We start from the raw sequence: 25381 nt of genomic DNA, 5'->3' as shown, positions 1-25381 counted from the left end.
AACTACAAATGGTTCTATACTGCCTGTTCTAGGAATGGTAATTATGTCTTTGTTTCAAAAACACTGTTTATAAACATCTTGCACTTTTACCTTTCTTTAAACAGATTATATGACCACTTATGAGTACCTTCTTATGCCAACCTTACAACCATGTGCTTGTTTCAAGATTATCTAACTTGTTATGTGACCCTATTTTGCCCACCAAATCTTCCACTTGGAAGCCTAGTACACCTGAGCTATAACAGCTATGCCTTTCTCACATTTAATGCTGAATTCTTGAACCCCAATTTTGGGAGAGTGACCCAGTGTACATTAATAAAACACTTTCATTAATTAATTGCTTGCTTTTAATTAATTTGGTCATGATGATTTGGATCAGTGGTTGTTTTCCTTCCATCTTTGGGACCAACAACACCTTCATCAGTTCTTTTGTCTCTCAAAAGTATTTTAGGTATCCTGTTTTTTTGTTTTGTTTTGTTTTTGTTTTTCAATGCAGTTTATTCAGGAACCTTGAACAATCATCTGACCCTGGGGAAAGCCAGCCCACAGCTTAAATAGCCTCTGGGTAGCCAACCCCAGCGTGCCACGTGGGCAATGCAGATAGGTCCACATACATGGAAGCAAGCCAGATCCTCAGCCTTAGCCAAATGTGGAGTTGTTTGTGACAGAGAGCACTCACCATCGGGAAGGTGGAAGGCAGAAACCAGCTCCATCTTTAAGGCACGGCATTACGCAGCTCTCTACAGTTCCCCTTTTTGTTTTAGACACATCAGGCAAGAGTAGAGGTCTGATCTCTGATATTAGAAATAAATTGGGACTTTGTACCGATGTTCATTTAGGTGTCATCCACCCAAAGAGCATCAGACCCGTCTGATTCCTTTTTCTCAGAGGCGGACCTGGGGCATCAACCCGCATGCAATCAGACTTGCTCTTTTCTGGGTTGAAAGCGGCTGACCCTGAGTGCAGTGCTTAGCCTCGCATCCTGAGCATAACATTTTAGCTTTTTATGGTAGCCAACCATGCTTGGGGAGACTGTCCTGCTTTAAAAAAAAAGGGGGAAATAATTTAAGAACCTTAAATGACTTTCAAAAGTGGAGCAAAACATGGAGTTAGTCAATTTACATGGAGCATGTCTCACCCCTGGGGGCAATGGTCTCCTGAACCTACTCAGACCTTGGACACCACCACTGCTAGTTCTAGAAGTGATGCAAGATGTTCCAACGAGGGGATTAAGGCTTCTCATAATATTTCCTATAAGCCCACACCTGTTTGTTTATATCCCCCATTTTTATTCATTATTAGCCAGATAGAGCCAAGTAATTGTGGTGATGATACTTGCTTTTTTGCCCAATGCTGGAATGCTAGTGAATTTAGGTATGCCCTGGTTACTCACATGCCTCGCTGGGTGCCTGTGCCCGTTGATGCCCCTCACGCTATGAGTCTCTTCAGACAGAAAAGGGATCTTGGAACTACAGCCGCCACTCTTACTGCCATCTCATTGGCGGCTGTTGCAGCTACCACCGTGGCATTAGCCATGAGTCATACTGTGCAGACTGCTCAGACCCTGAATAACCTTTTAGCCAATGTAGCTCTTGCCTTAGATGTACAAAAAGGAATTAATGCTCAACTAAAAGGAGGCTTGATGGTGTTCAATCAGAGGATTGACCTCGTGCAGGAGCAAATTGATAACCTATGGCAAATGGCTCAACTGGGCTGTCAATGAAAGTATGCTGGACTTTGTGTCATTAGCATACAACATGAGAATTTTTCCTGTGCTGCAAATCTGTCTAAACAATTGTCTAGCTATATTTTAGGTAATTGGACTGGAGAATTCGATACTACGATGGAGCAGCTGAGAGTGGCCATTATCACAGTAAATTCTACCAGAGTGGACACAGGACTAGCCACAGGATTATCACCATGGATTGCTGCAGCCATGAATCATCTGAAGGAATGGGCGGGCATGGGAGCGTTAGCAGGCCTTCTGGTGTTGGTCTCCTTGGTTTGCCTGTGGTGTATATGCAAGATTAGAGTCTCACAACAGCGTAATGCAGCCATGATCATTCAGGCCTTTACAGCCATTGAAGTAGGTATCCTGTTTTTGTTTTTGTTTTTTTTTTGTGTGTGTGTGTGTTTCATTTTTAAGTTGAGAATTATCCTTCCAAGTTTTGTGAAGATTGTATTGGAATTTTGGTGGGAATTTGCATTGAAGACCTATGAAGGTGTTAGTTCCTGATAACTTGGTCCAATAAGCATACAGTGGAGCAGCATGTTGCCTTGGCAAAGAAGCAGGAGATCAAGATCCCTTTCAAATAATTTATGATATAGAGCTATAGAATTAACATAAATGTTGTAGATATATAAAGATGTACTCCTGGCATTGCCAGAAGAAAGCAAATTGCTTTTGCTGGTCCATATGAACAGGTACTTTAAAAAAGCATTTATTATAGCCTATCTGATTACAAGTGTCTGAAGATACTTTAATCTGCTCAAGCAAAGAAATCAAATCTCGAAGAACAAGTGCAACTGGAGTCACTTCCTCACTAACTTCATCATCGTCAACTTTCATTCTCCATGAAGGAATGTTTCATCCCTGAATTCTCCATGTGTTTTTATATCGGGCAAATAATATATAGTGAGATGTGGTGGAAACCATTACCTTTGCATCTTTTAAATCCTCAATGGTGGCATTGATTTCTGTAATCCCAATAGAAATGTGTTAATGTAAAAAAAAAAAAAAAAGAAAAAGAAATGTTTTATTGTTTATTCCTTGTAATTTTCTTGGGTAATAACAATTGAAGTGCATCCATTTGTTGTTTTCTTTTTTTCAATTTTTATTTTTATATTAATTACAGTTTATTCACTTTGTATCCTAGCTGTAGTCCCCTTCCTCATCACCTCCCAATCCCACCCTCCCTCCCTCAACTCTTCCCATGCCAATCTCCAAGTCCACTGATAGGGGAGGTTCTCCTCCCCTTCCATCTGACCCTAACCTATCAGGTCTCATGGGGACTGGCTGCATTGTCTTCCTCTGTGGCATGGTAAGGCAGCCCCCCACCTCTCAGGAGAAGGAGATCAAAGAGCCAGCCAGTGAGTTCATGTCAGAGACAGTCCCTGTTCTCATTACTAGGGCACCCACTTGGACACTGAGCTGCTATGGGTTACACCTGTGGGGGTTTCTAGGTTATCTCCATAAATGGTTCTTGGTTAGAGTATCATTCTCAGAAAAGACCCCTGTGCCAAGATTTTTTGGTTCTGTTGCTCTCCTTGTTGAGCTCCTGTCTCTTCCAGGTCTTTCTGACTTCCCCTTCTTTATTAAGATTCCCTGCACTCTGTCCAAAGTTTGGTTATGAGTCTCAGCATCTGCTATAATGGGAAGAGTCTTTCAGACACCCTCTGTGGTAGGCTCCTGTCCTGTTTCCTGTTTTCTCCCTCTTCCAATGTCTGTCCCATTTCCTTTCTGAGTGAGGATTGATCATCTTACCCAGGGTCCTCCTTCTTATTTAGCTTCTTTAGGTTTACAGATTTTAGCATGTTTATCTTATATTATGTGGCTAATATCCACTTATAAGTGAGTATATATCTTGTGTGTCTTTCTCCTTCTGGGATACCTTACTCAGCTTGGTCTTTTCTAGACCCCACCATTTCCCTGCAAATTTCATGATTTCCTTGTTTTTAATTGCTGAGTAGTATTCCATTGTGTAAATGTACCACATTTTTTGTATCCATTCTTCAACTGAGAGACATCTGGGTTGTTTCCAGGTCCTGGCTATTACAAATAAAGCTGGTATGAACATGGTTGAGCAAATGTCCTGGTTGTTTACTTGAGCATATTTTGTATATATGTGTAAGAGTCGTATAGCTGGATCTTGAGGTGGCACTATTCCTAATTGTCTCAAAAAGCACAAGATGGATTTTAAAGTGATTGTACAAGTTTACATTCCCACCAGCAATGGAGGAGGGTTCCCCTTTCTCCACATCCTCCCCAGCATGTACTGTCACTTGAGGTTTTTTTTTATCTTAGCCATTGTGATGACTAAGGGAAATCTCAGGGTTGTTTTTATTTGCATTTCCCTGATGACTAAGGACTTTGAACATTTCTTTAAGTGTTTCTCTGCCATTCAGTTTTCCTCTACTGAGAATTCTCTATTTAGCTCTGTACCCCATTATTTTAATTTTTTATTAATTACACTTTATTCGCTTTGTATCCCGCCCTATTGTTCCCTCCCTCCTCCCATCCCAATCCCTCCCTTCCGCTACCCTCTGTATTCATGCCCCTCCCCAAGTCCACTGATAGGGGAGGTCTTCTTTTTCTTCCTTCTGATCCTAGTCAATTCAGTCTCATCAGGAGTGGCTGCATTGTCTTCTTCTGTGGCCTGGTAATGCTGCTTCCCTCTCAGGGGGAGGTAATTAAAGAGTAGTTCAATCAGTTCATGTCAGAGACAGTCCCTGTTCCTATTACAATGGAACCCACTTGGATACTGAACTGCTATGGGCTATTTCTGTGCAGGGGTCTTTGGTTATCTCCGTGCATAGTCCTTGTGTATCCCGTTTTTAATTGGATTACTTGATATGTTGCTATTTAACTTCTTGAGTTCTTTATATATTCTGGATAATAGTCCTTTGTCAGATATAGAGTTGGTGAAGATCCTTTCCTAGTCTGTAGGCTGTAGTTTTGTTCTGATGACAGTGTCCTTTGCTTTACAGAAGCTTTTCAGTTTCATGAGGTCCCATTTATTGATTGTTGTTCTTAGGGCCTGTGCTGTTGGTGTGGTGTTCAGGAAGATGTCTCCTGTGCCAATGAGTTCAAGGCTTTTTCCCAATTTTTCTCCTAATATGTTTAGTGTGCCTGTTTTTATGTTGAAGTCTTTGACCCACTTGGACTTTAGCTTTGTGCAGGGTGATAAATATGGATCTATTTGCATTTTTCTACATGTAGATATCCTGTAGAACAGCACCGTTTGTTGAAGATGCTGTCTTTTTTTCATTGTATGGTTTTGGTGATTTTGGCTTCTTTGTCTAAAATCAAGTATTTGTAGGTGTGTGGGTTTATTTCTGGGTCTTCTTTTTGATTCTATGATCCACCATTCTGTTTCTATGCCAGTACCATGAAGTTTTTAATTACTATTGCTTTATAGAACAGCTTGAGATCAAGGATAGAGCACCTCCAGACGATTTGTTGTTGTACAGGAGTGTTTTAGCAACTGTTGGTTTTTTGTTTTTCCATATTAAATTGAGAATTGTTCTTTCAAGTTTTGTAAAGAATTGCATTGGTATTTTGATGGGAATTGCATTGAATCTGTAGATTTCTTTTGGCACAATGGCCATTTTCATTATATTTACCCTACCAATCCATGAGCACGGGAGATCTCTCCATCTTCTGACATCTTCTTCAATTTCTTTCTTCAGAGACTTGAAAGTTTTTTCAACAGGTCTTTCACTCCTTGGTTAGAGTCACACAAAGGTACTTTAAGTTATTAGTGGCTATTGTGAAGGGTGTGTTTCTCTAATTTCTTTCTCAGCCCTTTTGTCTTTCATATACAGGTGCGCTACTGATTTTTTTGAGTTAATTTTGTATCCAACCACTTTGCTGAAGGTGTTTATCAGCTGAAAGAGTTCTCTCTTTGAATTTTAGGGGTCACTCATGTATACTAGCATATCATCTGCAAATAGTGATATTTTGACTCATTTGTTTTTTTCAACCATAATAACCATCACACATCAGCAAATAAAGCAAAAAAAAAAAGTGTAGGGATTCTGCTGTTAAGGAAAATTTCTGAAATGAGGCTGTGTCTGCTTATGTACAAAAATCTTGGAAGAAGGCTTTGTTTACTGAGACTTGTTGATGTATTGGAATTTCAGTACTGTGGAGAGATTGTACTTTTGTAGGAACCAAGGCTCATGACATCATCTTGGGCCAATTGTAGCTACTGTAACAACCATTCCTTGGCCTACTCTGTATCTGAACTAATGCCTCATGGTAATAGAAAAATCTTTTAGAATATATTAATTTAAATTAGCACCCCTTGGTAATTAGTAAAAACCTATTTGAAGCTATTAACTTAGAAGAACACTAGATCACATAAATTCAAGACCTTAGAGTATCATGGGATAACTTCTTGGTGCTATAAGCAGGCTTACCTTGTCTCAATGCACTCACCTCTCTGGCATGCCCACTAAGGCATTTTAAACTTGCCTTGATATATAAGTTCTGTAGTGTTGCAAACCTAGAAAGACATTATGAAACTGCTTTCTCATTGGAGCACAGAATTTTCAGGTAACTTCAGTCTGTGTTCCTCTGCCATAAGCACTTTTGAGGGAAAAGCTGTTTCTTTTGTCAACACTGCCAACTCCTAAGTGTTGGTACCATGCTCTTAGTTTGAATGCCATGTTGAGTATATAAATCCTGTATTTTACTTACACATGCAGGAATTGTGGAAATAAACACAGCTTTAGTTGTGGGTCCAGCTGTGAATCAGATCTTAACCAAAATTCCATCAATCATTTAATACCCATAAGCATTTGCTTTAACTGGAAAGCCACAATGCTTTTGAGGTCTCTGGAATCACTGTCAGTTCAGAACCAGTTCCACAAGTCCTGGAAAATGAGTCTTTTTTTTTTTCTTTCTACCCAATGTACAGTCATCTTAGTAAAACCTGTAGGTTCTTTTTGAGAATAATGGGGAAAGGGCTATCAGTAAAACACTTGCTTCAAGCTACCAAACGTGTGTACTAGGAGTTGAATGGGTGTCCTCTGCAAGAGAGCAAGGACTCTTAAGAACTGAGCTACTTCTCTAGTAGCAGGACAATTAGATTTTAACAGTGAATCCTCTGAAGTATTCCAATTAACCTGAGCTTTAAAAGCCTTTCATTACAGTAATCAAAGAAATCTTAGGCATCCCCACCTTCTCAGGAGGCCATCTTTTGACACATACTTCAGCAGACTCTTAGTTCAATGCTTTTAGTTTGGATGCTGGGTTGAGTTTATAAATCTTGTTGCCTCCCCTACTCTGTAAAGACCACCCTTGACTTAGTAGAAGTTTGGGGTGGAAGCTCAGAAAACTCCTTTCCTGATACAGAAGCTAAAAATGAAAGCTTTATTTTCTGAGCTTAGGGAGGAGGCCAGTTTGGGATCTGAAACACTCCCTTGAGGGGAAGCTGTACTGCATATTTAAAGGGTGAAAGCTGCAATTAGCTCACATTGGGGTGGGGAATGGTGGGCACAATGGAATACGTAGTCATCTTTGATTCAAGTTATTTTTGCTATCTAGACAAGCAGTTCTAGCTGACCTTTAATTTGATAGGTCCCAAGTAAAGTTTATGGTTAGGGCCAGCCTCGGCTTATCATTGAGGAATTTCTGGGAACCATAAGGCCACAGAGTACGCTGAACATAAACAGTTTTTGGTCAACTTGATCTTGTACAGAGATTCTTTTTTCTTTTTCTATATCAGCATCAAGCTGAGATGATGTGGCTATTAGGACTGAAAAATAAATGGCTATAGTTATGCTACCCAAGATTCCATCTTATACTCATCAGATTGGCTAAGATAAAAAAAAACAAAAACAAAAACAAAAAAAACCCTCAAGTGACAGTACATGTTGGGGAGGATGGGGAACAAGGGTAACAATCCTCCACTGCTGGTGGGAGTGTAAACTTGTAACCACTTTGGAAATGAATCTGGAGGTTCCTCAGGAAATTGGGAATAGTTCTACCTCAAGACCTGGCTACACCACTCCTGGACATATAACTAAAAGATGCTCCACCATACTGAAAAGATATTTGTTCAACTATGTTCCATGTATTATCTTTAATAGCTGGAAACTGGAAATAATTTAGATATCCCTCAGCAAAAGAATGGATAGAGAAAATGTGGCTTATTTATACAATGAAATAGTACTCAGCTATTAGAAACAAAGACATCATGGATATATCTAGAAAATATCATCTTGAATGAGGTAATCCAGACCAGAAAGACACCCATCGTATGTATTCACTTCTAAGTGGACATTAGTCTTAATGTACAGGATAACCACAGACCCAAAAAAGCAAGGAAGGACTAATGTAGAATCCTTGAATCTCATTAAGAAGAGGAAATAAAATTGGCTTCTGAAGCAGATGGAGGGAGGGATCCCCTTTCTTCCATAAGATTCCCTGCACTCTGCCCAAAGTTTGGCTATGAGTCTCATCATCTCCTTTGATACCCTGCTGGGTAGAATCTTCCAGAGGCCCTCTGTGGAGGGCTCCTGTTCTGTTCACTGTCTTCTCCCACTTCTGATGTCCATCCTGTTTGCCGTTCTAAATGAGGATTATGCATCTTCCCTAGGGTCCTCCCTGTTGTTTAGCTTCTCTAGGATTACAGATCTTAGTATGTTTATCCTATATTATACAGCTGATATCTACATATAAATGAGTATATACCAGGTGTTCTTACACAGACATCTAGACATCAGGGTTCAGGGTAAGCAGTGGCATAGGTGCCACTTTCTGTGTTTGTCCTTGTTGGATGGTTGTTTCACACACTTCCCTCGATGATTATAATATTTATTACTGATTTATGTTTTAGTCAAACTGGTTATTCCTAAACCAGCTATATACCCAAATCAACACACAAGGCCTAAGATTTATTTAATTAACCTAGAGCACAATGCTGGGCAATAATTACTCCGTCCTAAACCTCCTAGCCCATATAGCTTCCTCCCATTCAGATTTCCCACATTATGTTTGCTCTTTAGTCATCTCTTACGTCCCGTTCATCTCTCCTGAGGTTTCCAAGTCCTGTCCTGATGATCTCTGCTCTCTGACTCCTCCCTTTCACTTACTTCTCCTCCCCTCTGGACCAGATGTCCCATGCTATTCTCTTCATTGTTCAGCATTGGCTGGTTGAGAGAACAAATGGTGTCATGTTTACACAAACTTGAGACAGATGATACTTAGAATAAGCGTCATAATGCAATGTCTGGATTGAAGTCAGATAGTAGGGTAGAGAAATCAGCATTTGAATGAACAAGGATAAATTGTACACATTCCACAGGAATATTAATACCCATTCCCCACTCCCCATTTCTGTTTCCTCTCTGGTCTTCTGGCCAGAATAGCCTGTGGTTCAGTAGTAAAAAGGTTTCTTCCTGAGTTAGGGGCTAGACTACTGATGGCTAGTTTGACTTCTGCTCCATCAGGGATCCTTTGCAGGTGTTGGGGTCCTGGGTATGGTAATAGGGAGGGGTGGAATAATTGGGGTAGGCTGTGTGGGCATTGAGTGGGAACAGTGCTTAGACGGGTGGGCTACCTAGGGTTCTGGTGGGCAGTGTGGCCTCTGGTCAAGGGTGGAAGGCATAATCTCTGGTCCAGCAGGCTACCTCCACTGGAGTTGATGGCTGCATATAATAATGAGGTGGGAAAAGGCTGGTTGGGGGTATACTGGGGAGGCACTAAGGAGTATGGCATCAGTAGGTAGAGGACCTACCTGAGGTTCTGGTACCTGCATGTCCTTTGTGGAACAGGGAGCTTCAGCCAGAGTGTGGGCCAGGATATGGTGGTAGTGGGAGATTGTTTCCTAATTATCATTTTTCTGTATCCATACAAATAGTGTGAATTTAAATTTCCTTTTTTTAAAAATCAAAGTTACTTAATTAGTATTATATGAAAATTTCATGTACCTGTGTATTTGCACTTCATCTACATTTATTGAAATATTATTTGTAAATAAAAATTGTTTATATAAGCCTACATGTTGTACAATAATTTTTGTGTATGTATATATGCATATGTGTGTGTGTGCATGTGTGTGTGTGTGTGTGTGTGTGTGTGTGTGTGTGCACAGATGAATGATGTGTGTGCATGTACATGTGGAGGTCAGGATGCAACCTTGGCTCTTTGTCTTCAAAAGCCATTTTCCTTGTGTTTTGAGAGAGCAAGTCTCACTGTTACCTGGGGCATGCTGTATAGAGCAAGATGGTAGCCCCAGGTATTCTCTTCTCTGCCTCTCCAGACATGGGATTACTAGTGTGCATCACAATTCCTCACTTTAGATTTCTTTATTGTATTGAAAATAGAATTTTTTTTCCATACAATACATCTGACTTGAGTTTTTCTTCCCCCTAGTCCTACCAGTTTCTTCTCAATGTCCCACACATCTGGATCCACACTCTCACCTTCTTTTAATAGAAAACAAATAGGCGTCTATGTAGTAACAATAAAATAAAATACATTAAGATAAAACAAGCAATTCATATTAAGACAAAACAACCAGAAAAGCCAAAGAAAATGCAAAAGAGACACTTAAGTATGTAGAGACACACAAGTTAGCACACACAGAAATCTTACAAAAACACAGGGTGAAAGCCAAAAATATACATGCAAAGTCTGGGAGATCTTTTGATATCTTCTTTAATTTCTTTCTTTAGTGTCTTTAAGGTCTATTAAACAAGTCTTTTACTTGCTTGGTTAGAGGTACCCCATGATAGTCTGTGTTTCTTTTTTTTTAATTTTTTAATTATTTTTTTTACACTTTATTCACTTTTTATCCTCCCATAACGACCCCTCCTCCCCTCCCGATCCCACCCACCCTCTCCCTTCTTCACGCATGCTCCTCCCCAAGTCCACAGATAGGGGAGGTCCTCCTCTCCTTCCTTCTGATCTTAGTCTATCAGATTACATCAGGAGTGGCTGCATTGTCATCTTCTGTGACCTGGTAAGACTGCTTTCCTCTCAGGGGGAGGTGATCAAAGAGCAGGCCAATCAGATTGTGTCAGAGGCAGTCCACCTTCCCATTACTATGTAACCCACTTAGACAGTAAACTGCCATGGATTACATCTGTGCAGGGGTTCTAGGTTTTCTCCATGCCTGGTACTTGGTTGGAATATGGGTCTCTGGGAAGACCCCTGTGTTCAAATCTTCTGGTTCTGTTGCTCTCTTTATGGGGTTTCTGTCTTCTCCATAACCTACTATTTCCCACTTCTTACATAAGATTCCATGCACTCCGCCCAACAGTTGGTGATAAACTCTCAGCTTCTGCTTTGATAGTCTGCAGGGCAGAGCCTTTCAGAGGCACTCTGTGGCATGTTCCTAGGTTGTTTCCTGCTTTCTTCTTCTTCTGATATCCATACTCTGCCTTTCGGGATGGGGATTGAGCATTTTAGTCAGGGTCCCCTATCTTGATTAGATTCTTTCGATGTACAGATTTTAGTTGGTTTATCCTATAAGTCTATATGAGTGAGTATATACCGTGTGTGTCTTTCTGCTTCTGGGACAGCTCACTCAGGATGATCCTTTGCAGGTCCCACCATTTACCTGCAAATTTCATGATTTCCTTATTTTTCATTGAAGAGTAATACTCCATTGTGTAGATGTATCACTCTGCATCCATTCTTCAGTTGAGGGGCATCTGGGCTGTTTCCAGCTTTTGGCTATTACATATAAGGCTGATACAAACATGGTTGAACAAATGTCCTTCTTGTGTACTTGAGCCTCTTTTGGATATATGCCTAGGAGTGGTATGGCTGGATCTTGAGGAAGCGCTATTCCTATTTGTCTGAGAAAGCGCCAAATTGATTTCCAGAGTGGTTGTAGAAGTTTACATTCCCACCAGCAGTGGAGGTTGTTCCCCTTTCTCCACAACCTCTCCAACATGTATTGTCACTTGAGTTTTTCATCTTGGCCATTCTGATGGGTGTAAAGTGAAATCTCAGGGTGTTTTGATTTGCATTTCCAGGATGGCTAATGAGGTTGAGCATTTCTTTAAGTGTTTCTCAGCCATTCGATATTCCTCCACAGAGAATTCTCTGTTTAGCTCTGTTCCCCATTTTTTAATTGGATTACTTGGTTTGCTGCTTTCCAACTTCTTTACTTCTTTATATATGGTGGATATTAGCCCTCTGTCAGATAAAGGGTTAGTGAAGATTCTTTCCCAATCTGTAGGTAGTGATTTTGTTTTGATGATGGTGTCTTTTGATTTACAGAAGCTTTTCAGTTTCATGAGGTCCCATTTATTGATTGTTGATCTTAGAGCCTGTATTGTTGGTATTCTGTTCAGAAAGTTGTCCCCTGTGCCAATGAGTTCTAGGGTTTTCTCCACTTTTTTTTTCTAGCCGATTTAATGTGCCTGGTTTTATGTTGAGGTCTTTGATCCACTTGGACTTCAGTTTTGTGCAGGGTGATAAGTATAGATCTATTTTCATTTTTCTACATGTAGACATCCAGTTGGACCAGCACCATTTGTTGAAGATGCTGTCTTTTTTTCCATTGTATAGTTCTGGCATCTTGGTCAAAAATCAGGTGTCCATAAGTGTGTGGGTTTATTTCTGGGTCTTCTGTTCGGTTCTATTGATCCACCATTCTGTTTCTATGCCAGTACCATGTAGTTGTTATAGCTGTTGGTCTATAGTACAGCTTAAGATCAGGGATGGAGATACCTCCAGAAGATCTTTTAGTGTAGAGGATTGTTTTAGCAATTCTGGGTTTCTTGTTATTCCATACGAAGTTGAGAATTTTTCTTTCCAGGTCTGTAAAGAATTATGTTGGCAATTTGATGGAAATTGCATTAAATCTGTAGATTGCTTTTGGTAAGATGGCCATTTTTACTATGTTAATCCTGCCAAGCCATGAGCATGGGAGATCTTTCCATCTTCTCATATCTTCTTTTAATTCTTTCTTCAGATGGTAAGATGGTCAAATGATTTTTCAGCCTCGAAGGAGACTGTCCAAAGAGAAACCTGTTTGCAAATCTTTGTTGGGCCTTTATGTAGTTTGGGTATCATAGTAATTGGGACTCATAAAAGGAACTGGGCAGTGTTTCTTCTGTGTCTAATTTGGTGAATAATTTGGGGAGTATTGTGGCTAACTCATCCTTGAAAGTCTAGTAGAATTCTGTCCTAAAACATGATCAAGGGCTTTTTTTTTTTTTTTTTGGTTGGGGAACTTTTAATTAGTGATTTTAATGCACTGTGGGCTATAGGCTTCTTTAAATTGCATATTTGGTTTGATTTAACTTTGGTATGTGATATGTATAAAAATATCATTTATTTTAGTTTTTTCTGAGTTGGTGAAGTATAGGATTTAAAAATATGTCCTTGTAATACTCTGGATATCCTTGGTCGGTTATTCTGTCCCCTTTTTTTATTTCTAATTTTGTTATTTTGACTCTTTCTCCACCTGTTTAGTGAATTTGGCTAAGAGTTTTTTATTCTTACTGATTTTCTTAAAGAACCAAATTTTGTTTTATTGACTGTGTGTGCATGTTTAAAATTTTCATTGTAGAGGTCATTTGCTTTTTAGGTGAGGTTTATTACTAGATATTTTCTTTTCTATGAAGCTATTGTGAATGGAAATATCCATAATCTCTTCTGTTTTCTTTATTGCTGCTATGCAAAAATAAATATTGGTTTGTGCAAGCTGATTTTGTATGTTGTCACACTGCTGAATTTGGTTATCATTTCTAGATGTGTTCTGAGAATTTGGGGACCTTTAACATATAGTTTATATCATCAGCAAATATGGATATTTTGACTTCTTTCTGTACACATATCCCTTTAATTTCCTTCTCTTGCCTTTTGTTCTAGCTTGTCCTTTGTGATCCATGTTGAAAAGGAGAGGAGACAGTGGGCATCCCTGTCTCATTTCTGACTTGAGGAAACGCATTTAGGGTACTGTTTGCTGTGCTCATATATAACTTTTATGTAGGGGTGTGTTCTCTCTAGTCCTATATTTCCTAAGACTTTAATCATAAATGCATGTTATTTTTTCAAAGCCTGTTCCTTCATTTATTGAGATGATCATGTGTTTTTTGTCTTTAAGTCTATTTCTGTCTTTTACTACAATGATTGACTTGAGTATGTTGACCAATCCCTACATTTCAGAGATAGCCAATTTGTTCATGTGGTAGATTGGTTTATGTTTTGTATGCCTGCATTTTGTTGTTAAGTATCTTTTTTTTTGTTTTTGTCGAGTCATTACTTAGTTTTGGTATTACAGTTATACTGGGTTTGTAGAAATAGTTTGGTAGTGTTTCCTCCCTCCCCCCTCCCATCCTTCTTTCTCTTTTACTCTCCCTCTTACAAAAATTGTGTGAAAAGGACTGACTCTACTGTGTTTGAATGTCTGGTAGAGTTCTGCTTTAGGTCTTTTGGGTCCTGGACTTCCCTTGGCTGGAAGGATTTTTATTATTATTTCAGTCTCCTCTTTTGTTGTTGGTCCATTTAAGTTGCTGACTTCTTTGCTTAATTTTGTGATTTGGAAGAATCCTACATAATGGAGTACATGCTTTCAAAATGTCCTCTTGCAATATTCTGAATTTGTTTGGTGTCTCATGTAACATTTATATATTTATTTCTTTAAAAAAAAGTTTATTATGTGAATTGATATTTTCCCTAAATGTACATTAGTGTGAGGGTGTTGGATCTTAGAGTTATAGACAGTTGTGAGATCCCGTAGGGGTGCTGGGAAGTGAACCCGGGTCCTCTGAAAGAACAGTCAGTGTTCTTAACCACTGAACCATTTCTCCAGGACCCCATATTAATTTTTGACTCTGTTAATTTGGGTCTTCTCTTTATTTCTTTTGCTTAGTTAGGCCAAGTTCTTGTCAATTACATTTGTTGATTTTTTTGTACTGTTTTCTCTGTTTCTGTTTTGTTGATTTCTGCTTTTATTATTATTTATTCCTGTCAACTAGGTTGTATTTAGATTGCTGCAACTTTTTGAGTTGTATAATTATGACATTTATTTGTGATGTTTATTTCTGATTTTTAATAAGAGCTATATATTTTCCACATAAGAGTGCTTTCAATGTATTCCAGAAGTTTTGTTTTTATTTTCACATAGTTCCAGGAGGTTTTATTCCTCTATTGATTTTTTTCTTTGATCCCATCATCATTCTATAATGAGCTGTTTAATTTCCATGGATTTTTGTATTTAATAGAGTTTTGTTTATTGTCAGTTTTAGGTTTTATTGCATTTTGGTCAAATTAAATACAAGGAGTGACTTCAATTTTTTTTTTTTATTTGCAATGATTTGCTTTGCAGTTCAAGATACTGTTTATTTTAGAAAAATTTCTTTGTTCTGCATAGTGAAATGTATATTCTTTGGTGTTTGGTTAAAATATTCTCTAGGTATCTCTGTTAAGTCCATTTGATGTATGACATCATCTTTTTATTTGATGTTTCTGTTTAATTTTGGCCAGATGACCTATGAGAGAATGTTGCATATTGAAATCACCTACTAATTATGGATTGATATTAAGCTGTGCTTTTTAATCCAGAAGTAGATATTTTTAAACGAATTTGTGTGTTTCTGAGTTTGGTGTATATGTGTTTTAGGAAGTAATGTTTTCTTGGTTAACGGTTCCCTTGATTAGAATTAAGTGTCTCTCTTTGTCTCATATATTTAGTTTTAGCCCAAAATCTGTTTTGTCAGATGTTTAGGATGTCTATGCTGTGGAAAACTGTTCTTCTTTCTTCAATCACAGCATTAGTATTGCTAGGTATATTATTCTAGATTAGGTAACATTTAGGACTTGGGATGTATTACTGTAGGCTCTTCTGGCTTTGAACGTTTACCTTGATAAATCAGCTGTTCATACTGCACTGTTTTTTTTTTTTTTTGTTTTTTTTTGGAATTAGTGAAGTTCACTTTTCCCTCTTTTGGCTTTTCTTTATTTGTGACCTGCAATTTTTCTCTTGGAGTTCTTAATCCACTTTTTTTTTGTTTTTTATATTCATAGTGTTTTAATGAAAAGATGCATTTTTGTTTCTGCTCTTCTCATTTTTGTGTTCTGTGTGCTTCTTGTATTATATAGTGTGTCCTTGTGTATGTTTTTCTTATAATTATATTTTAGGTTTTGTGTTTCCCATTGACTTATGATTCTTCTCCTTTACCTGTAGCTATAATTTGAAGGTCTGATGTTTTTCATGGTGTCCCATGTACCCAAACTTTCTAGGCATGAACACTAACAACTGAGCTCTAGTCCCAGCCTCACAGACCACTTTTTTGCTGATAATATAGTTATATTACTTTACTTCCATGTGGTCTATAAAAATTATTTTTCCCAAGTGTGTTTTGAGGAGGTGACATTTTCTTAATTTCCTTAAAAGAGTTGTTAATTTCTGGGTGAGACTCTAAACCTACAGTCAATTAAATATAGAGTCCACAAGGAATGTTTGGGAAGAAGGAAGGAATCTTAGCGGAATCTGAAATGTTTTTCCGCTTTTAAAAAATGGGCTATTATTATTCATAACTCTGTTTTGTTCATAGGGACTTGGGATAAGTTAATCCACACAGGAAGATATGGCCTGTTGAGAATAGCTCACACACAGGAATCCCTGAGCTCAGCTATAACCATGCCCATGGTTCCCCTGAAATTGGGGAAGTTCACTTTTCCATTTGATGGTACCACATTCTAACAACCCAAAGGACAAACTGCCTTCTCCAGATGACATGATAATTATAGGTCCAGAGGGAGATGAGCTGATGACATGTCTTCCTTATAACTACTTCTTAGGGCCTCGTTCTACATGGATGTTTGTCAAAGGTCCAGCCTGGTGAGTGTTTCTTTTTCTCTTCATTAATAGAGGGAGCTGTAAGTAGGTGATAGATTGACGCAGGATTTTCTGTAAAAAGTTAATACTGAATTCCCTGCTTAGAATTTTACTTTTGAGATGCATTGTATCATAAACATACAACAGATGCTTGTAGACACAAAGATATCTGTCTTTATAAAAGCACATCGATTTCACTTAATGGGGGTCTCTGATTTTATATGTGTCCCTAGTATGGGAGCTATTGGAAAGAGGATGCGATCAAGTACAAGGATGGATAGAGAAGAAGCTAATAGGGTGAAGATCATCAATGGGTATTATACAGTGAATGAACATGTCACGAAACCCATCATTTTTTTACAATGAATGTACTTTTTACATATATGCAAAGTGGAGCTCCAGATGCAATATTTTAAGGAGACTATATTACTAAGGCTCTTCTAAGTGTATATTCTAAGAATTCAAAGACTGTGATTCCACCTAGGTATTGCCAATTGTGTTGTCTTTCCATCCCTGTAACAATAACTTAAAGAGTAAAAAATACAAGTAACAGACATATCTTTGTTTGTAGGAGTACATTTATTAAGGTACTTTAAAACTGTATTTTGTATTTTGTCATTTTCTTATTTTTTTTTCAAGTTAGCTGGTTGTATACATTTAACTATATGAAACTTATGCTAGGTACACATAAATAATATTAATTAATTTAGTGTTTATCCAGTAATTTTCTAGTCTGTTACGTTTGCATATACTTAAGAATTCTTAAGAAAGTTTCAACTCTTAGCCTAGTAAGACATACGACATTATTAACAGTATATAATAAGTTGAAAAAATACTTTTATATGGATTTTTCTATGATTCATAATAGAGCAGATATTTGGGGAGATTTCAAAAGAATTTGGAAATACACATTATTTATGAAATTCTTTCAAAGTTACTTTTACAAAATTTAAACTGGATGATTTCCAGTAAATATTTGAGTGTTTTGGTTAAAATGAATTCAGTTTTAATATTTCAAGTTTTCTAAATCAAATCTTGTAACGTTGCTACCAGTATAATATTGGGCAGGCTTTTCATTAGTAGTTAGAAAAGTATTTCAAATTCTCAACAAATTCTCAAATAGAATAAAATTATTTAAAGTCAACAACCCGAATGAGTCTTTCAAAAGTTAGAAAATATGATTGTTGATTAAAATATGTATTCAAAGCAGACGCTGATACTTTATGGCCAACTGTTGGGCAGAGTGCATGGAATCTTATGTAAGAAATGGGAAATAGTAGGTTATGGAGAGGACAGGAACCCTACAAGGAGAGCAACAGAGCTAGAAGATTTGAACACAGGGGTCTTCCCAGAGACCCCTGCTCCAAGCAAGTACCAGGCATGGGGATAACCTAGAACCCCTGAACAGATGTAATCCATGGCAGTTTAGTGTAGAAGTGGGTTACATAGTAATGGGATGAGGGACTGCCTCCGATACAATCTGATAGGCCTGCTCTTTGACCACCTCCCCCTGAGGGGAAAGCAGTCTTACCAGGCCACAGAAGATGACAATGCAGCCACTCCTGATGTCATCTGATAGACTAAGATCAGAAGGAAGGAGAGGAGAACCTCCCCTATCTGTGGACTTGGGGAGGGGCATGCATGAAGAAAGGGGAGGGAGGGTGGGATCGGGAAGGGAGGAGGGAGTGGCTTATGGAGGGATACAAAGTGAATAAAGTTTAAAATAATAATAATAACAAAAATATGTATTCACAAAGAAATGCCAGGTAATCTTAAATTTAGGTTTTCAATATCACAAGTTTATTTTTATTTTGATGGAATATCATTTACTAATATATATAAGATTAAAATGAAAAATGAAGGCAGATGTGGTGACACACACCTATGAGTCCAGCATTTTCAAGGCTAAGGCAGAAGCACCATGGATTTGTGTGAAGTCAGTCTGAAAGACAGGTTGACATCTCCTCCATCTTTCTCTTAAACACACACGCACATAGGCACACACACACACACACACACATATAACAAAAATAAACTGGAAAAGAGATAATATAGAAGTATAAAATTGTTTTTAAACAATGGGAAAAATGATGCCAACTAATGTCAGTAACTCACTGGCCACAGAGTATCAGCAACACAAAAACCAAATGATAAAAACATGAGTTTATGTTTTCAAGCATTAGAAAGTTTTCAGTTTGTTTTGGACAATTCACATCAAATATTTGTACCATTGCAAAGGCAGGGCCTTTGGATCTGATCAAGTCAACCATCAACCAAAAACAGAACACTTTCTTTATTTTTCTTAAAGTTCTTTTTATTTCACAAATATATTTTATATATTTCTCAGTTTCTAACTCCTGTTGTGCAGCCCAGGCACACAGTATGATATTGCTCTATTCTTAGTGTCAGTATTCCAAAACTTCTCTCTCTCTCTCTCTCTCTCTCTCTCTCTCTCTCTCTTTCACACACACACACACACACACACACACACACACACACACAGTTTTCCTGGGAACATTTTTATATCTTTACCTAACTTACACTATGCAACCTGTGATGAATCTCTGAGCTTGATATCTTCCCCACAGTCTCTGCAGTGACCCTCCTGCTGCTGCTGCTTCATCTGGGAGAGCTGGATCGTAAATGTGGGGCTGTAATATTCTAGTCAGCTTCTGTGTGCTTCCAGTCAAATAGCTGCACTAGACTCAATTTCCAATGTACAATTCAATCATTGAAATTAGTTAAGAGTATCAGCTAACAGGTATAAATTAATAAATTATTAAAAAGCAGTAACATTCATGCTTGCATTATCTGTTTTATAAAGATTTCGTAGAACTAAATTGATTGGTTAAGGTTTTCATCCTTCTAAGATTTCTGAAGACTTAATTCTTGTTGCTGACAGTGGGCATTGCATATGACAACACCGTTTATCTTGTCACCTGAAAGTCACATCTGCACTTCATGGTCTCTCTGAGCTGTCACACTGCTTTATGCGCATTATGCACTAAACATGGTAAAACTTAAAATGAAAATGGTAGTTTAAATATAATATATTTGTATGTTTTTTATATCATTCACTCTTCAAAAAGCAGAATGAAAAGATCACTATATAGTTATAAACCAAGACCATTCTAAAATCGAATACATAATAGTGAAGAGGCAAAGTGATTTTTCTTGGAAGAATGTAGAGCTATGCACAAAGCAGCTCTTGGTCTCTTTTGTTGAGGGGGTCTCTTCACACAGCTGCCTGCACACTGCTTAGTCTTTTGTTCTGTGTCAATTTAATCAAGATGGCCTCTTCACTATTATGAATGTTTATGGGTATACTTTGTGTTATAGTACTTACAAGAAAAGGTTACAACTTAAACTAAGGTAAAAGCCTCCAACACGGCAATTTTCTTTTAAAATAAAATATGATTTTTCTCTATGGCTATAAACTGAGATGTTAACATGTTTTGTGGTCTCATATTCATATCAAGAGTGGTCTCAACAACTAACTTCTGCATCATTTTTATACATACATATGTGATTAGCCCTTACATGACTGAACTTGAATATATAATTGAGCACACATTATCATACAAGAATCTGATCCAGTGTGGTTGTTTTTTATTTCTCGATCTCAAAATGATTTTAAAGTACTTCATTAAATTAATTTGATATGATAATGACATTGTTAAGCAGGACAAATAACTGAGACAGGCAGGAAGGTAAGACTGTTGTTGAAGCTGTAAAATGTGTCTGGGTGCTGATGATGTATGATGACATTGGTGACCTTGATTTGCACTGTATGGGAAGGAATCTCTTTTAAACACGATCACTCCATGGTCATCTTCCACAAGTTCCTGCTTCTTATAAATGTGTGGGAAATAGTGTTTGTCTTAGTGTCACTTGTTGGAGGCTCCCAGCTCCTAGATATGATTATGTAGCCTGTAGTAAGCAACTATGGGAATCAGGAAAGTAAAACAGGACCGTTTCCAGGATTATGGATGATGCTGGGAGGAGTAGAGAGCAGAAGAGCAGGTACAAGTATCTGATCAAGAAAATAGGGAAAAGCAGGACTTCTTAGAATGTGTGAGGGAGATAAATATGGAAGAAAAACTAAGTAGGTAAAATATCAACATGGATGGCTGAAAAGCTGTAACTAGTCATTCTATTAAGAATTTACCCTGCTCCTCCAAAAAGAAAAGAGAAACAGTGTTTGTCACAATAGCTTGGAGCCAATTCTATTAAATGTGAGACAGAGTCTCATTAAAGGTAATGGGATGGACTCTAAAGTGGGAGACATCTAGGACCATTTATAACCATAATTAATGGTTAGGGAATTCATAGGATGGAAAGTACACTAATGGTTTCCAACTATGTACATGTCTTTAATTCTAGATTCTGGGCATGTAAGATTTCATGCAAAAAGAAGCATATTTTTATGATGAATTGAGATAGACCTTTTGCTGATTAATGTAGTGGCATTATCATGAATTATCACTGTGACTCCATTAGAATTATGAGTCAAGACATTCATAGTTGCAAACTTGAACATAGTAAAATTATAGAATATTAGGCAGACTCACCTCAGTTTTTAAATTTTTTGTGACTATTTTCCAGATCAATTTAAATTTTTTTCAATTGCACAAACGTGTCTAATTTTCCACTACTGTTTTTGATATTAAGAATAAAATGAGGCAATTTGAATAAAAAGAATTGAATTTTTAAGGTATGAAACTCAGGTTCAATACAGGTATACTCAAAACATATATTCTGTATAGATGTGCTAGTAAATGACTTCCTCATGTCCAGTATTCTATTTCTCCAGGTAGATACGTGGAGAGTATATCCAAACGTAGGCTATGAAGTCTAGTATGGAACTTCAAAGATTAAATGGACAGGTTTATCAAGAGTAGATAGGGAAAACGTTATAATGATACAGACACACTGACCAGTGAATCACAAGATTGACATAGACTCTGTTTTTCTTCCAGATATATGAAATATCCTTCCTCTCTTCTCTTAAGATGAATTTAATTTCCTCTTATGTCTCCATTAAAGAATGTCCTTTATTTGCAAGCTGGGTTTGGAGTTATAGCCAATATGTGTCTTCTTTTTCTCTATACTTTCATAATTTTAGGTCACAGACTTAAGCCCACAGACCTTATGTCCTATCAACTGACCTTCATTCACATAATGATGATCCTCACTGGAGGGGACATGTGGCTTACAGACATATTTGAGTCACTGAACATTGAGAATGACTTCAAATGTAAAACAACTTTCTACATACACAGGGTGATGAGAGGCCTCTCTATCTGCCTCACCTGCCTCCTCAGTGTGTTCCAGGCTGTCACTATCAGTCCCAGTAACTCCTTGTTGGCAAAATTTAAACCTAAGCTAAAAGAACACATGATCCGTTCTTTCTTCTGTATTTGGTCTTTCAATTTGTCCTTCAGTAGTACCCTGATATTCTATGTTGGTGCTTATATCAATAAGAATGCAACCAACCAGATGAAGATCACTAAATCTTGCTCACTGTTCCCCATGAATTACATCATCAGAGGATTGATTTTAGCAGTGACAACCTCCAGAGATGTGTTTCTTGTATCAGTCATGCTGACTACAAGTGCATACATGGTGATTATCTTGTTCAGACATCAGAGGCAATGCAAGCATCTTCATAGCATCAGCCACCTGAGAGTGTCCCCTGAGAAAAGGGCCACCCAGAACATCTTGCTTCTGGTGGTTTTCTTTGTGATCATGTACTGGGTGGACTTCATCATTTCATCTACCTCAATCCTAGTATGGATGTATGACCCATCCATTCTGACTGTTCAGAAGTTTGTGATGAATGCCTATCCCACAATTACTCCTTTGTTACACATCAGCTCTGATAAGAGATTAATCAATGCACTGAACAACAAGCAGTCAAAGCGCCACAAGAGTTTTTAAAAATAATTTTTAAATCACATTTAAATTTTTTTTCATTTTTTTTATTTATATGTATGAGTGCACGTATGCATGTGTGCATTCATGGTGCTTACAGAGGTCAAAAGAAGTCATAAGGTTACCTGGAACTTGACTTACAGATGGTTATAAGGAATCATTCTGGCACAGCCCCAAATATTTTTTTCTAAAATACAGATTTTTCTTAAACTTTAATAGTTCAAGTAGCAAAGCAAGATTTTTCATATGATTTAAATAAAATCTGTGGCACCACACATATACATTTTTTTTGACATTTTAATGCCTAATATTATAAAGTCCTTAAGTTCTTTGTACACTGTAGGTTTCTATTTCCACAATAGAAACATACCCTACTGAATATTTTTATTTTAATTTTATTGGCCCAGAAACATGATCTATAATATACAGAGGGAATATTATATATTATATATACAATATATTGTATGTAGTATAATATTTATAATAGAATGGTAGATGTCTTAGTTAGGGTTATTATCATTGTGATGAAACAACATGATCAAAACAAACATAGGGAGGAAAGGTTTTATTTGGATTACCCTTCCACAGCACCATTTATCATTGTAAGAACTCAGGACAGGAACTCAAATAGAGCAGGAGCTTACTCAGAGGCCATGGAGGAATACTGGCCTCCTCAGTGCATGGGAGGAATACTGGCTTGCTCTGCCTGCTTTGTTATAAATCCCAGGACCACCAGCCCAAGAATGGCACCACATGTTGGCTGTGCCCTCCCACATCAACCATGAATTAAGAAAGCACCCTACAGGTTTGCCTTATCTTGTGGAACCATTTTCTTAATTAAGCCTTTTCTCTCTATGATCCTAGTTTAAGTTGACATAAAACTATCCAATACACCTGTAACATTTAGGATTACTCACAGGGAAATAATAGCACCGATATAATGAAATGAACTCTTTTTTCTCCTTTTTACTTTATGTCGTAAAAGTGTCCTTGATGCTGAGGTTCCTCAAAAAAAGCTCCCTGCAGATAGTGACTTTTAAGCCTTTCTGTTTAAAAGGTTTTCATCTTCTATGAATTAGTCCTCAACAGCAGTTTAAATTGTAGCTTTAGTTCTGCTTACTAATTAAAATTTCTCTTGATCATAAAAGCATTGTGAATTGGATTTTCCCATGTTTCAAACCACAGTTACTCAGTGGGTCTTTTATGAAAATCTCATACACCTGTTTATTTGCCCTTCATTTCATCTACACTTATTGAAATAGAATGGATTTTGAAAGTGGATTCAGAGAGGGAACTGAGGGAGAGAGGGTAATGAAAGTGAGGATCAGATGTGGGGGGACCTGGGGTGGAAGGTGAGAGGGCCAAGAGAGAGAGAAGGAAAACTGAGGGTGGAGGACATCTCTTAGACAACCTGGAGACTTTTGATAGAGTAAGATCCTGGCAGGATATGGGGGCAACTCTAGCTACAGGGGCCATGGAGACTGATGTGGCCACCTCCTAGCCAGGTGGGACATCCAGTGGAGAGAGGGGTTCACTAACCCATCTATAATGCCTTTGAGCCAAAAATGTTCCTGCTTATAGGATGTGCAGGGATAAACCTGAGCAAAAAAGAGGGAATGGCCAATCAATGACTGATCCACCCTGAGACACACCCTATAGGAGAAAGCCAACCACTGACATTATTAATGATGTACTCTTCTGCTTGCAGAAAGAATGCTAGCATGACTGTCCTCTGAGAAGCTCCCTCTAGCAAGGGTTAAAAAAGATACTGAGACCCACAGCTTAACATTAGGCAGAGAAGTGGGGTGGGGGTGGGTGATATAAGATACTGGAGGGGACAAGAACTCCTCAGGAAGTCCAATAGTGCCAAATAACCTGGCCCCATAAGGGCTTACGGATACTGAAACATCAACCAAAGAGCATGCATGGACTGGACCTAGATACATATGTAGCTAACAGGAAGCTTGTTCTTTATGTGGGTCTCTTAGCAGAAAGTCGAGCAGAGGTCATATCTGACATAGACTCAGTTGCCTTCTTTTGGATAACTTTCCTCTATCTGGGCTGCCTTGTCTGGCCTCAATAGAAGAAGTTGTGCTATGTCCTTAGATGTGATGTGCTAGGAGTGGGTTTGTAAAGGGGAACTCCCATTTCTGAGGAGAAAGGGGAGGGGTACAAGAGGAGAGACGATGGGAGGGTGGAACCTGGTGAAAAGGAAGGAAAGTGCTGTTATAGGGCTGTAAAATGATTAAATTAATAAATTTAATTAAAATATGAAAATGTTCATGTATATATTAAAAGAAGTACTCCTGGTAAATAAAAAGTGTTTATACACATGTATACACATACATGATGATGACTGAGCAAGACTCAGATCTATGAGTTCAGCAAAAATGATATTAGGAGTAATTTTATTGCTACATCTTTCAGTAGAACACTAGTACTTACTTGGTTTTCTCCTTTGTCCCTGGCCTATCTAGTCTCAGGTTCTTAACTATCCAAACAGTGTTGGTGTGATTTTCATCTCATGGAGCACATGCATTAAAGCAAATCATATGTTAGTTGGTTACTTCCACATGCTTTGTGCTACAATTATAAAAGGTCATCATTGTAGATAGGGGTTTATAGCTGCATTGGTGTTCACCTTTCTCCTTTGGTAGTACTCATGTGAGAGACCAAAGATGTAAAAATCAGTGGACATTGTTTTAAAGTTTAAAGCAGAAGCCTGAAGGAAGGCTAGGTAGGTGGAGTCATGTCCAGCCACCTTTGAGGAAGAACTAGCCTTAATGCCCTGAGGGGAAGAACTAGCCTTACTGCATTCTTTCCTGCCCACTAATTATACAGTTGCTAGGAAACCAGCTCATATGACCAGGCCAGAACTGTTTGTAGTCTTGATGCCTAAAGTGGACCAATCATTTCAA

General features: G+C 38.0%; 1 protein-coding gene across 1 annotated transcript; it reads left to right on the top strand.

Annotated features, from left to right (window-relative positions):
* Window positions 1–21560: 21560 nt before the first annotated feature.
* LOC110542476 (putative vomeronasal receptor-like protein 4) lies at window positions 21561–22469 on the top strand. The gene has a single exon (XM_021629058.1). The coding sequence runs from the start codon at window positions 21561–21563 to the stop codon at window positions 22467–22469; it is 909 nt and encodes a 302-aa protein (XP_021484733.1).
* Window positions 22470–25381: the final 2912 nt, after the last annotated feature.

This window comes from Meriones unguiculatus, chromosome 3, assembly GCF_030254825.1.
Source record: "Meriones unguiculatus strain TT.TT164.6M chromosome 3, Bangor_MerUng_6.1, whole genome shotgun sequence".
Lineage (NCBI taxonomy): Eukaryota > Metazoa > Chordata > Mammalia > Rodentia > Muridae > Meriones > Meriones unguiculatus.
This window is presented reverse-complemented; position numbering and strand designations above follow the sequence as displayed.

Coding starts and splice junctions, on each gene's coding strand:
- LOC110542476 (XM_021629058.1), top strand. CDS start 21,561: ATGTCTCCATTAAAGAATGTCCTTTATTTGCAAGCTGGGTTTGGAGTT.